This window comes from Biomphalaria glabrata, chromosome 3 (genome assembly GCF_947242115.1).
Source record: "Biomphalaria glabrata chromosome 3, xgBioGlab47.1, whole genome shotgun sequence".
NCBI classification, from domain to species: Eukaryota; Metazoa; Mollusca; class Gastropoda; family Planorbidae; genus Biomphalaria; species Biomphalaria glabrata.
In genome coordinates this window covers 40364068-40379049 of record NC_074713.1, presented here as the reverse complement: position 1 = coordinate 40379049, position 14982 = coordinate 40364068, and the positions used below count along the sequence as shown (strand labels likewise).

The 14982-nt window shown below is 32.2% G+C and overlaps 3 protein-coding genes across 3 annotated transcripts; all 3 read left to right on the top strand.

The window, feature by feature from the left end:
- Positions 1 to 2666: 2666 nt before the first annotated feature.
- On the top strand, positions 2667 to 3808 carry LOC129924914 (histone H1-delta-like). Its single transcript, XM_056022327.1, has one exon. The coding sequence runs from the start codon at positions 2738 to 2740 to the stop codon at positions 3482 to 3484; it is 747 nt and encodes a 248-aa protein (XP_055878302.1). The 5' UTR covers positions 2667 to 2737; the 3' UTR covers positions 3485 to 3808.
- A 3390-nt stretch (positions 3809 to 7198) lies between these two features.
- LOC129924950 (histone H1-delta-like) lies at positions 7199 to 8285 on the top strand. The gene has a single exon (XM_056022488.1). It carries the CDS (start codon positions 7218 to 7220, stop codon positions 7962 to 7964), a length of 747 nt encoding a protein of 248 aa, XP_055878463.1. The 5' UTR covers positions 7199 to 7217; the 3' UTR covers positions 7965 to 8285.
- Positions 8286 to 11678: 3393 nt separating this feature from the next.
- On the top strand, positions 11679 to 12785 carry LOC129924960 (histone H1-delta-like). Its single transcript, XM_056022586.1, has one exon. It carries the CDS (start codon positions 11704 to 11706, stop codon positions 12448 to 12450), a length of 747 nt encoding a protein of 248 aa, XP_055878561.1. The 5' UTR covers positions 11679 to 11703; the 3' UTR covers positions 12451 to 12785.
- Positions 12786 to 14982: the final 2197 nt, after the last annotated feature.

The following is a 14982-nucleotide window of genomic DNA, read 5'->3' as shown; positions in this document are numbered from 1 at the left end:
TCAGTTTACATGTCGGAGGGTTCAGATCAGTAATTCTATATCTGAGATAAAGTGCGCAGTGATGTCCAGATCAAGCAGTTCTCGGTATAGTTTTTGTTCTATAGGAAGGTTTTGGGGCCACAGTCTTGTTCGAGCCTCTTGATATAGTATGCAGCTTTGAAGGACATGGTCAGCATTTTCTGGTGATGCTCCACAAGGGCAGATTTTGTTCGTCCCGACTTTAAGCTTCTGGAACATATGTTGTCACATTCTGTTGTGACCGGTTCTGAGTCAAAAGGATCATAACAATGTGTATATATACCTATATATATATATATATATATATATTTGTATATGTGTGGGTAAGTATTGTATATTAATTTTTTTTAGAATAGTTTACATTCTTCTTTCAATTTAAATAAATGAGTACCTGTATGAACATTTTCAAATATGCTAAAAGCCTGTATAGTAAAAGAATTTAAAATATTTTTGTTACAAATTTAAAAAAAAAAAAAAATGTACATGTCAGGAACAAAAAAATATTAAAGAAATTAGATGTTTCTTCCTAACTGTGCTTTCTTTTTTCACATTCACAATTTTTAAAAATATGTTCTTCATTTGAATGTAGGCCTATAATATAATAATTTTATTTAAAGATTAAAAAAAGTTTGTGAATAATTAAAAGTAAATAGTTTTAATGTGATTATGAATCACAATAGAAGAGACATTTGTGAAATTATGAAAAGGAAAATTTAAATAATAAAGCAATTACAATTAAACATAAAAAAAAAAAAAAAAAAAGAGGTGGATTTGATGTATTTTTTTTTTTCAATTCATTTAGAAATTGTTACCTACATTTTTATTGGTTTAAATTATCAAGAAAAAAAACAACATCCTTCTAGTCCAAAGAACAGTTTATATTTATATTAAATAAAAGTGGCCAATAAAAGATGGTGGCAAGGGCTTTAAAAAAAAATTTATGTACATGTTTGAGATGTTCCTTCAAAACTCATCATTATTACATCCTAGCCCAAATCTCCATCAGGATGCTAGGGGATAGCTGCAGGGCATTGTTCGAAGCCGGTTCCATTGAGACGACAGTTAAGCGAATGCATAGCAAATGACCAGGCAGCCATATTTAATATATCCATTAAAACTTTAAATTGCACTTTAAAATTGGATTCAAAAACATCTTTAATCTAGACCAAGCTGAATGTGAACATATAAAGTTATTTTTAAACTCCAGAAATGATTGCCTAGCAATATGTAGATTACATTTTGTACACACATGTACATAAAGCTATTTTCAACTTCAATAATTTATGCCATGCAATCTATATAGATTATAACATTTTGAATAGTTGTTAAATGTCTTTTCTTTCTTTAAAAACCTTGTATAGTGGTATGTTGTTATACTCCTATGATTTTCAGACAGATTAAATGTATCTGTAGCTCATTAGAAACACAGATAATATATAAGTGTAAGAAGATATAGCTGGTCACCTTGTCTCACATAAATGTGTTTAAAACATTATGCAAAGTAATAGTTAAAAACAAAATACTAAAATAATATGATTTCTTTGTGTGTGTGTGTGTGGCTTAGGGGGTTTTTAAAGATAATATAGGCCTCACCTATGCATGTCTTTAACTAATAGGTATATATAGGCCTACGGTAGAGTGGTCTATAAGTTATATTGACTTGACACAGTATAATTGACCTGTTTCTTTTATTTTCTACATAATAAACTAATGTAATGTAAAAGAATTTATAGAGTTCTTATTATGGTTAAACAAACAATAAAGAAGTATTAATATAAGTCATGCATAGATGAAATAGGCCTACTACTATGATCTAGAGAGAGTAAAAAAAAAATGGTGGAAAATATTTCATGACTATATTTGGTCGATTATGTCTATCTAACATTTTGACTAAAAAAAAATGGAAATATAAACGATGTTAGCAGTAACATCAAAGAGATATTCATTTTATTCTAATACATTAAAGACTATCTTTAAATATGATTATTATTTTGCTTAATCATCTGTTGTAAAATTGACAATCCCCCGCCTAGATCTAGAGCTATTTACTAGACTATAGAGCTATGGCAGTGATACGAGACTTCAAAAAATGACGGCCCAGTTGTATAGTGATGGAGTGTAAAAAAAAATGATTTAATAAGTAAATCAAAATCAAAATATAAAATCCAAAGGCTTAAATGATTATTTAAAGTTCGAGAATGAAATTATCATTTAGAACTAATGTTGTTTTATCTTTATTAAAACGATTTTATAGAATTCGTAAGCGTGAATAACAACCAGATGGATGTCAAAGTGTGCGAAAGTGCATGTAGAAAAAAATTATTTAAAATATATAAATGCTCTTTTTTCACGATTGTTATGCATTAATTTGTCAATATAGTTCTTTCTCTAAAAGATAAACATTAAAAGTCATTTCATTTTATGATTTTTATCACTTTATTATTATTTTGAAAGCCAACAATTGCTAGCTGACCTACGAAATGTGCATTATTTCATACTTTTAAAAATGAAAATTGTATTTAAAGAAATGCAAAAAATATATGAAATGAAAGGTCGTGAAACGGAGAATCGATTCAAAGTTATGCGATTGCATTAACTGTTTTGAATTTTTATTAAATAAAATATTTCTGGACCCATATGGTACAAAAGTGAATGATTTCGCGTCCGCTTCGGTTAACTTTGGTTGGCTGCGATAGGCTGTGACGTAGTGCTCTCCGATATGTTCGCGCACGGGTATATAAACCGGGGGCCTCGCTTCTCGCTGACATTCTGTTGTTTCGCTTGCACTCGTACACACGCTCTCCCAGTCTCGTTCTCTTCATCACTCGTCAATATGGCCGATAATGATACCGCCGCTGCTCCTGCACCCGCTCCAGTCAAGACTCCTAAGAAGAAAGCCGCTGCCAAGCCTAAGGCCCCAGCAGCACATCCTCAATACAAGGCTATGATTCAAGCCGCCATTGTAGCGCTGAAAGAACGCGGAGGATCTTCACGCCAGGCCATTTTAAAATACATTGCTGCCAACTACAAAGTCGGTGACAACCCAACTGCCATTAACGCTCGTCTGAAGGCCGCTCTTAAAGCTGGTGTAAAGGCTGGAACCTTGAAACAATCTAAGGGTACTGGCGCTGCTGGTTCCTTCCGTCTTGGTGAGAAGAAAGCTGAAAAGAAACCCAAGGCCAAGAAAGTTGCAGTCAAGAAACCCAAATCTCCAAAGAAGGCTGCCGCTGCTAAGCCCAAGAAAGCTGCAGGTGCCAAGAAAGCTGCCACCAAGTCTCCCAAGAAGGCTGCCAAGAAGCCAGCTGCACCCAAAAAGGCCAAATCACCCAAGAAGGTAGCAGCTGCCAAACCAAAGAAGCCTAAGACTCCCAAGAAACCAGCTGCAGCTAAACCAAAGGTTGCCAAGAAACCAGCTGCTGCCAAAAAGCCTAAAGCCACAAAGAAAGCTGCAGCTCCCAAAGCATAAAAACTTGCTCCACTTTGAAGGAGAAAAAAAAAGGTCCTTTTCAGGGCCACCCTCTAAACCAGGTTCTTTTTAGGACCATAATCTTTTCAAGAAGATTAGGCCATAACTATAATATAACCAAGTTCTCAAGAACTATATCTATTTCATCTACACAAAATGTGTAGGTGGAGTCTTGATTTTACTTTGTCACACATTCATACCAAAATTTGTTTACAAGTGACTTTGCATTGATCACTAGGAAATGAGTTTATTTCTAATAATAAACTTTGTCTCTAACTAGATGGTAATTATCTAGCATACTAAGAGAAACTATCCTAAATAAATGTGTGTATGCAGAGTTATCAACCTTTAAATATTTCACCTAATAAAATTCTTAGTTAGAAATTGACATTAATTTTTTATTAAAGCATTCTTCATTTTGCCATGAATAGTCAACTAGGTCTATATAAAATGAAATAACACAAACTGATTTTGTCACAGTTTAAATATTAAGAAAAAGAGAAATAATTCTGCAATGTATGAGCGATCATTAAAAAATACTCGACACAATGTTTCATTCATGTGCCAGTTGGCACTTGTAAATACTGCTATATTTTAAAAACTATAACCCTTTCTGGACAAAGAAACGGGCAATATATAAGGGGAAAAAATTCAAATACAAAATGATTTTAAAAAATGTAATCATTATGAAAAATTTGCTGCCAATTAAAAAAGAACATTGAAGTACTGGTAACAAAATAAATATACCGGTATTAAAAGGTAAATCACACTTACAGTACTCAATATAAAGACTCGTACATATATATTTGGTGGTATACTAGGACCAGCGTACAGTATTTGGCTGTTATTTATTACATTCATTGAAGTATCAAGTTATTTGGAGCAGAAATATCAAGTTCTTGAGTTAGCCTATATTGATGTTTCCTTTTAAACAGCGTTTGCAGCAGTGTTTGCAAATAACCAGATAGAGAGGATCATAACTTCTTCTTCTTCGTTCTCAGTTTACATGTCGGAGGGTTCAGATCAGTAATTCTATATCTGAGATAAAGTGCGCAGTGATGTCCAGATCAAGCAGTTCTCGGTATAGTTTTTGTTCTATAGGAAGGTTTTGGGGCCACAGTCTTGTTCGAGCCTCTTGATATAGTATGCAGCTTTGAAGGACATGGTCAGCATTTTCTGGTGATGCTCCACAAGGGCAGATTTTGTTCGTCCCGACTTTAAGCTTCTGGAACATATGTTGTCACATTCTGTTGTGACCGGTTCTGAGTCAAAAGGATCATAACAATGTGTATATATACCTATATATATATATATATATATATATTTGTATATGTGTGGGTAAGTATTGTATATTAATTTTTTTTAGAATAGTTTACATTCTTCTTTCAATTTAAATAAATGAGTACCTGTATGAACATTTTCAAATATGCTAAAAGCCTGTATAGTAAAAGAATTTAAAATATTTTTGTTACAAATTTAAAAAAAAAAAAAAATGTACATGTCAGGAACAAAAAAATATTAAAGAAATTAGATGTTTCTTCCTAACTGTGCTTTCTTTTTTCACATTCACAATTTTTAAAAATATGTTCTTCATTTGAATGTAGGCCTATAATATAATAATTTTATTTAAAGATTAAAAAAAGTTTGTGAATAATTAAAAGTAAATAGTTTTAATGTGATTATGAATCACAATAGAAGAGACATTTGTGAAATTATGAAAAGGAAAATTTAAATAATAAAGCAATTACAATTAAACATAAAAAAAAAAAAAAAAAAAGAGGTGGATTTGATGTATTTTTTTTTTTCAATTCATTTAGAAATTGTTACCTACATTTTTATTGGTTTAAATTATCAAGAAAAAAAACAACATCCTTCTAGTCCAAAGAACAGTTTATATTTATATTAAATAAAAGTGGCCAATAAAAGATGGTGGCAAGGGCTTTAAAAAAAAATTTATGTACATGTTTGAGATGTTCCTTCAAAACTCATCATTATTACATCCTAGCCCAAATCTCCATCAGGATGCTAGGGGATAGCTGCAGGGCATTGTTCGAAGCCGGTTCCATTGAGACGACAGTTAAGCGAATGCATAGCAAATGACCAGGCAGCCATATTTAATATATCCATTAAAACTTTAAATTGCACTTTAAAATTGGATTCAAAAACATCTTTAATCTAGACCAAGCTGAATGTGAACATATAAAGTTATTTTTAAACTCCAGAAATGATTGCCTAGCAATATGTAGATTACATTTTGTACACACATGTACATAAAGCTATTTTCAACTTCAATAATTTATGCCATGCAATCTATATAGATTATAACATTTTGAATAGTTGTTAAATGTCTTTTCTTTCTTTAAAAACCTTGTATAGTGGTATGTTGTTATACTCCTATGATTTTCAGACAGATTAAATGTATCTGTAGCTCATTAGAAACACAGATAATATATAAGTGTAAGAAGATATAGCTGGTCACCTTGTCTCACATAAATGTGTTTAAAACATTATGCAAAGTAATAGTTAAAAACAAAATACTAAAATAATATGATTTCTTTGTGTGTGTGTGTGTGGCTTAGGGGGTTTTTAAAGATAATATAGGCCTCACCTATGCATGTCTTTAACTAATAGGTATATATAGGCCTACGGTAGAGTGGTCTATAAGTTATATTGACTTGACACAGTAGAATTGACCTGTTTCTTTTATTTTCTACATAATAAACTAATGTAATGTAAAAGAATTTATAGAGTTCTTATTATGGTTAAACAAACAATAAAGAAGTATTAATATAAGTCATGCATAGATGAAATAGGCCTACTACTATGATCTAGAGAGAGTAAAAAAAAATGGTGGAAAATATTTCATGACTATATTTGGTCGATTATGTCTATCTAACATTTTGACTAAAAAAAAATGGAAATATAAACGATGTTAGCAGTAACATCAAAGAGATATTCATTTTATTCTAATACATTAAAGACTATCTTTAAATATGATTATTATTTTGCTTAATCATCTGTTGTAAAATTGACAATCCCCCGCCTAGATCTAGAGCTATTTACTAGACTATAGAGCTATGGCAGTGATACGAGACTTCAAAAAATGACGGCCCAGTTGTATAGTGATGGAGTGTAAAAAAAAATGATTTAATAAGTAAATCAAAATCAAAATATAAAATCCAAAGGCTTAAATGATTATTTAAAGTTCGAGAATGAAATTATCATTTAGAACTAATGTTGTTTTATCTTTATTAAAACGATTTTATAGAATTCGTAAGCGTGAATAACAACCAGATGGATGTCAAAGTGTGCGAAAGTGCATGTAGAAAAAAATTATTTAAAATATATAAATGCTCTTTTTTCACGATTGTTATGCATTAATTTGTCAATATAGTTCTTTCTCTAAAAGATAAACATTAAAAGTCATTTCATTTTATGATTTTTATCACTTTATTATTATTTTGAAAGCCAACAATTGCTAGCTGACCTACGAAATGTGCATTATTTCATACTTTTAAAAATGAAAATTGTATTTAAAGAAATGCAAAAAATATATTAAATGAAAGGTCGTGAAACGGAGAATCGATTCAAAGTTATGCGATTGCATTAACTTTTTTGAATTTTTATTAAATAACATATTTCTGGACCCATATGGTACAAAAGTGAATGATTTCGCGTCCGCTTCGGTTAACTTTGGTTGGCTGCGATAGGCTGTGACGTAGTGCTCTCCGATATGTTCGCGCACGGGTATATAAACCGGGGGCCTCGCTTCTCGCTGACATTCTGTTGTTTCGCTTGCACTCGTACACACGCTCTCCCAGTCTCGTTCTCTTCATCACTCGTCAATATGGCCGATAATGATACCGCCGCTGCTCCTGCACCCGCTCCAGTCAAGACTCCTAAGAAGAAAGCCGCTGCCAAGCCTAAGGCCCCAGCAGCACATCCTCAATACAAGGCTATGATTCAAGCCGCCATTGTAGCGCTGAAAGAACGCGGAGGATCTTCACGCCAGGCCATTTTAAAATACATTGCTGCCAACTACAAAGTCGGTGACAACCCAACTGCCATTAACGCTCGTCTGAAGGCCGCTCTTAAAGCTGGTGTAAAGGCTGGAACCTTGAAACAATCTAAGGGTACTGGCGCTGCTGGTTCCTTCCGTCTTGGTGAGAAGAAAGCTGAAAAGAAACCCAAGGCCAAGAAAGTTGCAGTCAAGAAACCCAAATCTCCAAAGAAGGCTGCCGCTGCTAAGCCCAAGAAAGCTGCAGGTGCCAAGAAAGCTGCCACCAAGTCTCCCAAGAAGGCTGCCAAGAAGCCAGCTGCACCCAAAAAGGCCAAATCACCCAAGAAGGTAGCAGCTGCCAAACCAAAGAAGCCTAAGACTCCCAAGAAACCAGCTGCAGCTAAACCAAAGGTTGCCAAGAAACCAGCTGCTGCCAAAAAGCCTAAAGCCACAAAGAAAGCTGCAGCTCCCAAAGCATAAAAACTTGCTCCACTTTGAAGGAGAAAAAAAAAGGTCCTTTTCAGGGCCACCCTCTAAACCAGGTTCTTTTTAGGACCATAATCTTTTCAAGAAGATTAGGCCATAACTATAATATAACCAAGTTCTCAAGAACTATATCTATTTCATCTACACAAAATGTGTAGGTGGAGTCTTGATTTTACTTTGTCACACATTCATACCAAAATTTGTTTACAAGTGACTTTGCATTGATCACTAGGAAATGAGTTTATTTCTAATAATAAACTTTGTCTCTAACTAGATGGTAATTATCTAGCATACTAAGAGAAACTATCCTAAATAAATGTGTGTATGCAGAGTTATCAACCTTTAAATATTTCACCTAATAAAATTCTTAGTTAGAAATTGACATTAATTTTTTATTAAAGCATTCTTCATTTTGCCATGAATAGTCAACTAGGTCTATATAAAATGAAATAACACAAACTGATTTTGTCACAGTTTAAATATTAAGAAAAAGAGAAATAATTCTGCAATGTATGAGCGATCATTAAAAAATACTCGACACAATGTTTCATTCATGTGCCAGTTGGCACTTGTAAATACTGCTATATTTTAAAAACTATAACCTTTTCTGGACAAAGAAACGGGCAATATATAAGGGGAAAAAATTCAAATACAAAATGATTTTAAAAAATGTAATCATTATGAAAAATTTGCTGCCAATTAAAAAAGAACATTGAAGTACTGGTAACAAAATAAATATACCGGTATTAAAAGGTAAATCACACTTACAGTACTCAATATAAAGACTCGTACATATATATTTGGTGGTATACTAGGACCAGCGTACAGTATTTGGCTGTTATTTATTACATTCATTGAAGTATCAAGTTATTTGGAGCAGAAATATCAAGTTCTTGAGTTAGCCTATATTGATGTTTCCTTTTAAACAGCGTTTGCAGCAGTGTTTGCAAATAACCAGATAGAGAGGATCATAACTTCTTCTTCTTCGTTCTCAGTTTACATGTCGGAGGGTTCAGATCAGTAATTCTATATCTGAGATAAAGTGCGCAGTGATGTCCAGATCAAGCAGTTCTCTGTATAGTTTTTGTTCTATAGGAAGGTTTTGGGGCCACAGTCTTGTTCGAGCCTCTTGATATAGTATGCAGCTTTGAAGGACATGGTCAGCATTTTCTGGTGATGCTCCACAAGGGCAGATTTTGTTCGTCCCGACTTTAAGCTTCTGGAACATATGTTGTCACATTCTGTTGTGACCGGTTCTGAGTCAAAAGGATCATAACAATGTGTATATATACCTATATATATATATATATATATATATATATATTTGTATATGTGTGGGTAAGTATTGTATATTAATTTTTTTTAGAATAGTTTACATTCTTCTTTCAATTTAAATAAATGAGTACCTGTATGAACATTTTCAAATATGCTAAAAGCCTGTATAGTAAAAGAATTTAAAATATTTTTGTTACAAATTTAAAAAAAAAAAAAAATGTACATGTCAGGAACAAAAAAATATTAAAGAAATTAGATGTTTCTTCCTAACTGTGCTTTCTTTTTTCACATTCACAATTTTTAAAAATATGTTCTTCATTTGAATGTAGGCCTATAATATAATAATTTTATTTAAAGATTAAAAAAAGTTTGTGAATAATTAAAAGTAAATAGTTTTAATTTGTTTATGAATCAAAATAGAAGAGACATTTGTGAAATTATGAAAAGGAAAATTTAAATAATAAAGCAATTACAATTAAACATAAAAAAAAAAAAAAAAAAAGAGGTGGATTTGATGTATTTTTTTTTTTCAATTCATTTAGAAATTGTTACCTACATTTTTATTGGTTTAAATTATCAAGAAAAAAAACAACATCCTTCTAGTCCAAAGAACAGTTTATATTTATATTAAATAAAAGTGGCCAATAAAAGATGGTGGCAAGGGCTTTAAAAAAAAATTTATGTACATGTTTGAGATGTTCCTTCAAAACTCATCATTATTACATCCTAGCCCAAATCTCCATCAGGATGCTAGGGGATAGCTGCAGGGCATTGTTCGAAGCCGGTTCCATTGAGACGACAGTTAAGCGAATGCATAGCAAATGACCAGGCAGCCATATTTAATATATCCATTAAAACTTTAAATTGCACTTTAAAATTGGATTCAAAAACATCTTTAATCTAGACCAAGCTGAATGTGAACATATAAAGTTATTTTTAAACTCCAGAAATGATTGCCTAGCAATATGTAGATTACATTTTGTACACACATGTACATAAAGCTATTTTCAACTTCAATAATTTATGCCATGCAATCTATATAGATTATAACATTTTGAATAGTTGTTAAATGTCTTTTCTTTCTTTAAAAACCTTGTATAGTGGTATGTTGTTATACTCCTATGATTTTCAGACAGATTAAATGTATCTGTAGCTCATTAGAAACACAGATAATATATAAGTGTAAGAAGATATAGCTGGTCACCTTGTCTCACATAAATGTGTTTAAAACATTATGCAAAGTAATAGTTAAAAACAAAATACTAAAATAATATGATTTCTTTGTGTGTGTGTGTGTGGCTTAGGGGGTTTTTAAAGATAATATAGGCCTCACCTATGCATGTCTTTAACTAATAGGTATATATAGGCCTACGGTAGAGTGGTCTATAAGTTATATTGACTTGACACAGTAGAATTGACCTGTTTCTTTTATTTTCTACATAATAAACTAATGTAATGTAAAAGAATTTATAGAGTTCTTATTATGGTTAAACAAACAATAAAGAAGTATTAATATAAGTCATGCATAGATGAAATAGGCCTACTACTATGATCTAGAGAGAGTAAAAAAAAATGGTGGAAAATATTTCATGACTATATTTGGTCGATTATGTCTATCTAACATTTTGACTAAAAAAAAATGGAAATATAAACGATGTTAGCAGTAACATCAAAGAGATATTCATTTTATTCTAATACATTAAAGACTATCTTTAAATATGATTATTATTTTGCTTAATCATCTGTTGTAAAATTGACAATCCCCCGCCTAGATCTAGAGCTATTTACTAGACTATAGAGCTATGGCAGTGATACGAGACTTCAAAAAATGACGGCCCAGTTGTATAGTGATGGAGTGTAAAAAAAAATGATTTAATAAGTAAATCAAAATCAAAATATAAAATCCAAAGGCTTAAATGATTATTTAAAGTTCGAGAATGAAATTATCATTTAGAACTAATGTTGTTTTATCTTTATTAAAACGATTTTATAGAATTCGTAAGCGTGAATAACAACCAGATGGATGTCAAAGTGTGCGAAAGTGCATGTAGAAAAAAATTATTTAAAATATATAAATGCTCTTTTTTCACGATTGTTATGCATTAATTTGTCAATATAGTTCTTTCTCTAAAAGATAAACATTAAAAGTCATTTCATTTTATGATTTTTATCACTTTATTATTATTTTGAAAGCCAACAATTGCTAGCTGACCTACGAAATGTGCATTATTTCATACTTTTAAAAATGAAAATTGTATTTAAAGAAATGCAAAAAATATATTAAATGAAAGGTCGTGAAACGGAGAATCGATTCAAAGTTATGCGATTGCATTAACTTTTTTGAATTTTTATTAAATAACATATTTCTGGACCCATATGGTACAAAAGTGAATGATTTCGCGTCCGCTTCGGTTAACTTTGGTTGGCTGCGATAGGCTGTGACGTAGTGCTCTCCGATATGTTCGCGCACGGGTATATAAACCGGGGGCCTCGCTTCTCGCTGACATTCTGTTGTTTCGCTTGCACTCGTACACACGCTCTCCCAGTCTCGTTCTCTTCATCACTCGTCAATATGGCCGATAATGATACCGCCGCTGCTCCTGCACCCGCTCCAGTCAAGACTCCTAAGAAGAAAGCCGCTGCCAAGCCTAAGGCCCCAGCAGCACATCCTCAATACAAGGCTATGATTCAAGCCGCCATTGTAGCGCTGAAAGAACGCGGAGGATCTTCACGCCAGGCCATTTTAAAATACATTGCTGCCAACTACAAAGTCGGTGACAACCCAACTGCCATTAACGCTCGTCTGAAGGCCGCTCTTAAAGCTGGTGTAAAGGCTGGAACCTTGAAACAATCTAAGGGTACTGGCGCTGCTGGTTCCTTCCGTCTTGGTGAGAAGAAAGCTGAAAAGAAACCCAAGGCCAAGAAAGTTGCAGTCAAGAAACCCAAATCTCCAAAGAAGGCTGCCGCTGCTAAGCCCAAGAAAGCTGCAGGTGCCAAGAAAGCTGCCACCAAGTCTCTCAAGAAGGCTGCCAAGAAGCCAGCTGCACCCAAAAAGGCCAAATCACCCAAGAAGGTAGCAGCTGCCAAACCAAAGAAGCCTAAGACTCCCAAGAAACCAGCTGCAGCTAAACCAAAGGTTGCCAAGAAACCAGCTGCTGCCAAAAAGCCTAAAGCCACAAAGAAAGCTGCAGCTCCCAAAGCATAAAAACTTGCTCCACTTTGAAGGAGAAAAAAAAAGGTCCTTTTCAGGGCCACCCTCTAAACCAGGTTCTTTTTAGGACCATAATCTTTTCAAGAAGATTAGGCCATAACTATAATATAACCAAGTTCTCAAGAACTATATCTATTTCATCTACACAAAATGTGTAGGTGGAGTCTTGATTTTACTTTGTCACACATTCATACCAAAATTTGTTTACAAGTGACTTTGCATTGATCACTAGGAAATGAGTTTATTTCTAATAATAAACTTTGTCTCTAACTAGATGGTAATTATCTAGCATACTAAGAGAAACTATCCTAAATAAATGTGTGTATGCAGAGTTATCAACCTTTAAATATTTCACCTAATAAAATTCTTAGTTAGAAATTGACATTAATTTTTTATTAAAGCATTCTTCATTTTGCCATGAATAGTCAACTAGGTCTATATAAAATGAAATAACACAAACTGATTTTGTCACAGTTTAAATATTAAGAAAAAGAGAAATAATTCTGCAATGTATGAGCGATCATTAAAAAATACTCGACACAATGTTTCATTCATGTGCCAGTTGGCACTTGTAAATACTGCTATATTTTAAAAACTATAACCCTTTCTGGACAAAGAAACGGGCAATATATAAGGGGAAAAAATTCAAATACAAAATGATTTTAAAAAATGTAATCATTATGAAAAATTTGCTGCCAATTAAAAAAGAACATTGAAGTACTGGTAACAAAATAAATATACCGGTATTAAAAGGTAAATCACACTTACAGTACTCAATATAAAGACTCGTACATATATATTTGGTGGTATACTAGGACCAGCGTACAGTATTTGGCTGTTATTTATTACATTCATTGAAGTATCAAGTTATTTGGAGCAGAAATATCAAGTTCTTGAGTTAGCCTATATAGATGTTTCCTTTTAAACAGCGTTTGCAGCAGTGTTTGCAAATAACCAGATAGAGAGGATCATAACTTCTTCTTCTTCGTTCTCAGTTTACATGTCGGAGGGTTCAGATCAGTAATTCTATATCTGAGATAAAGTGCGCAGTGATGTCCAGATCAAGCAGTTCTCGGTATAGTTTTTGTTCTATAGGAAGGTTTTGGGGCCACAGTCTTGTTGGAGCCTCTTGATATAGTATGCAGCTTTGAAGGACATGGTCAGCATTTTCTGGTGATGCTCCACAAGGGCAGATTTTGTTCGTCCCGACTTTAAGCTTCTGGAACATATGTTGTCACATTCTGTTGTGACCGGTTCTGAGTCAAAAGGATCATAACAATGTGTATATATACCTATATATATATATATATATATATATATATATATATTTGTATATGTGTGGGTAAGTATTGTATATTAATTTTTTTTAGAATAGTTTAATAGTTTACATTCTTCTTTCAATTTAAATAAATGAGTACCTGTATGAACATTTTCAAATATGCTAAAAGCCTGTATAGTAAAAGAATTTAAAATATTTTTGTTACAAATTTAAAAAAAAAAAAAAATGTACATGTCAGGAACAAAAAAATATTAAAGAAATTAGATGTTTCTTCCTAACTGTGCTTTCTTTTTTCACATTCACATTTTTTAAAAATATGTTCTTCATTTGAATGTAGGCCTATAATATAATAATTTTATTTAAAGATTAAAAAAAGTTTGTGAATAATTAAAAGTAAATAGTTTTAATTTGTTTATGAATCAAAATAGAAGAGACATTTGTGAAATTATGAAAAGGAAAATTTAAATAATAAAGCAATTACAATTAAACATAAAAAAAAAAAAAAAAAAAGAGGTGGATTTGATGTATTTTTTTTTTTCAATTCATTTAGAAATTGTTACCTACATTTTTATTGGTTTAAATTATCAAGAAAAAAAACAACATCCTTCTAGTCCAAAGAACAGTTTATATTTATATTAAATAAAAGTGGCCAATAAAAGATGGTGGCAAGGGCTTTAAAAAAAAATTTATGTACATGTTTGAGATGTTCCTTCAAAACTCATCATTATTACATCCTAGCCCAAATCTCCATCAGGATGCTAGGGGATAGCTGCAGGGCATTGTTCGAAGCCGGTTCCATTGAGACGACAGTTAAGCGAATGCATAGCAAATGACCAGGCAGCCATATTTAATATATCCATTAAAACTTTAAATTGCACTTTAAAATTGGATTCAAAAACATCTTTAATCTAGACCAAGCTGAATGTGAACATATAAAGTTATTTTTAAACTCCAGAAATGATTGCCTAGCAATATGTAGATTACATTTTGTACACACATGTACATAAAGCTATTTTCAACTTCAATAATTTATGCCATGCAATCTATATAGATTATAACATTTTGAATAGTTGTTAAATGTCTTTTCTTTCTTTAAAAACCTTGTATAGTGGTATGTTGTTATACTCCTATGATTTTCAGACAGATTAAATGTATCTGTAGCTCATTAGAAACACAGATAATATATAAGTGTAAGAAGATATAGCTGGTCACCTTGTCTCACATAAATGTGTTTAAAACATTATGCA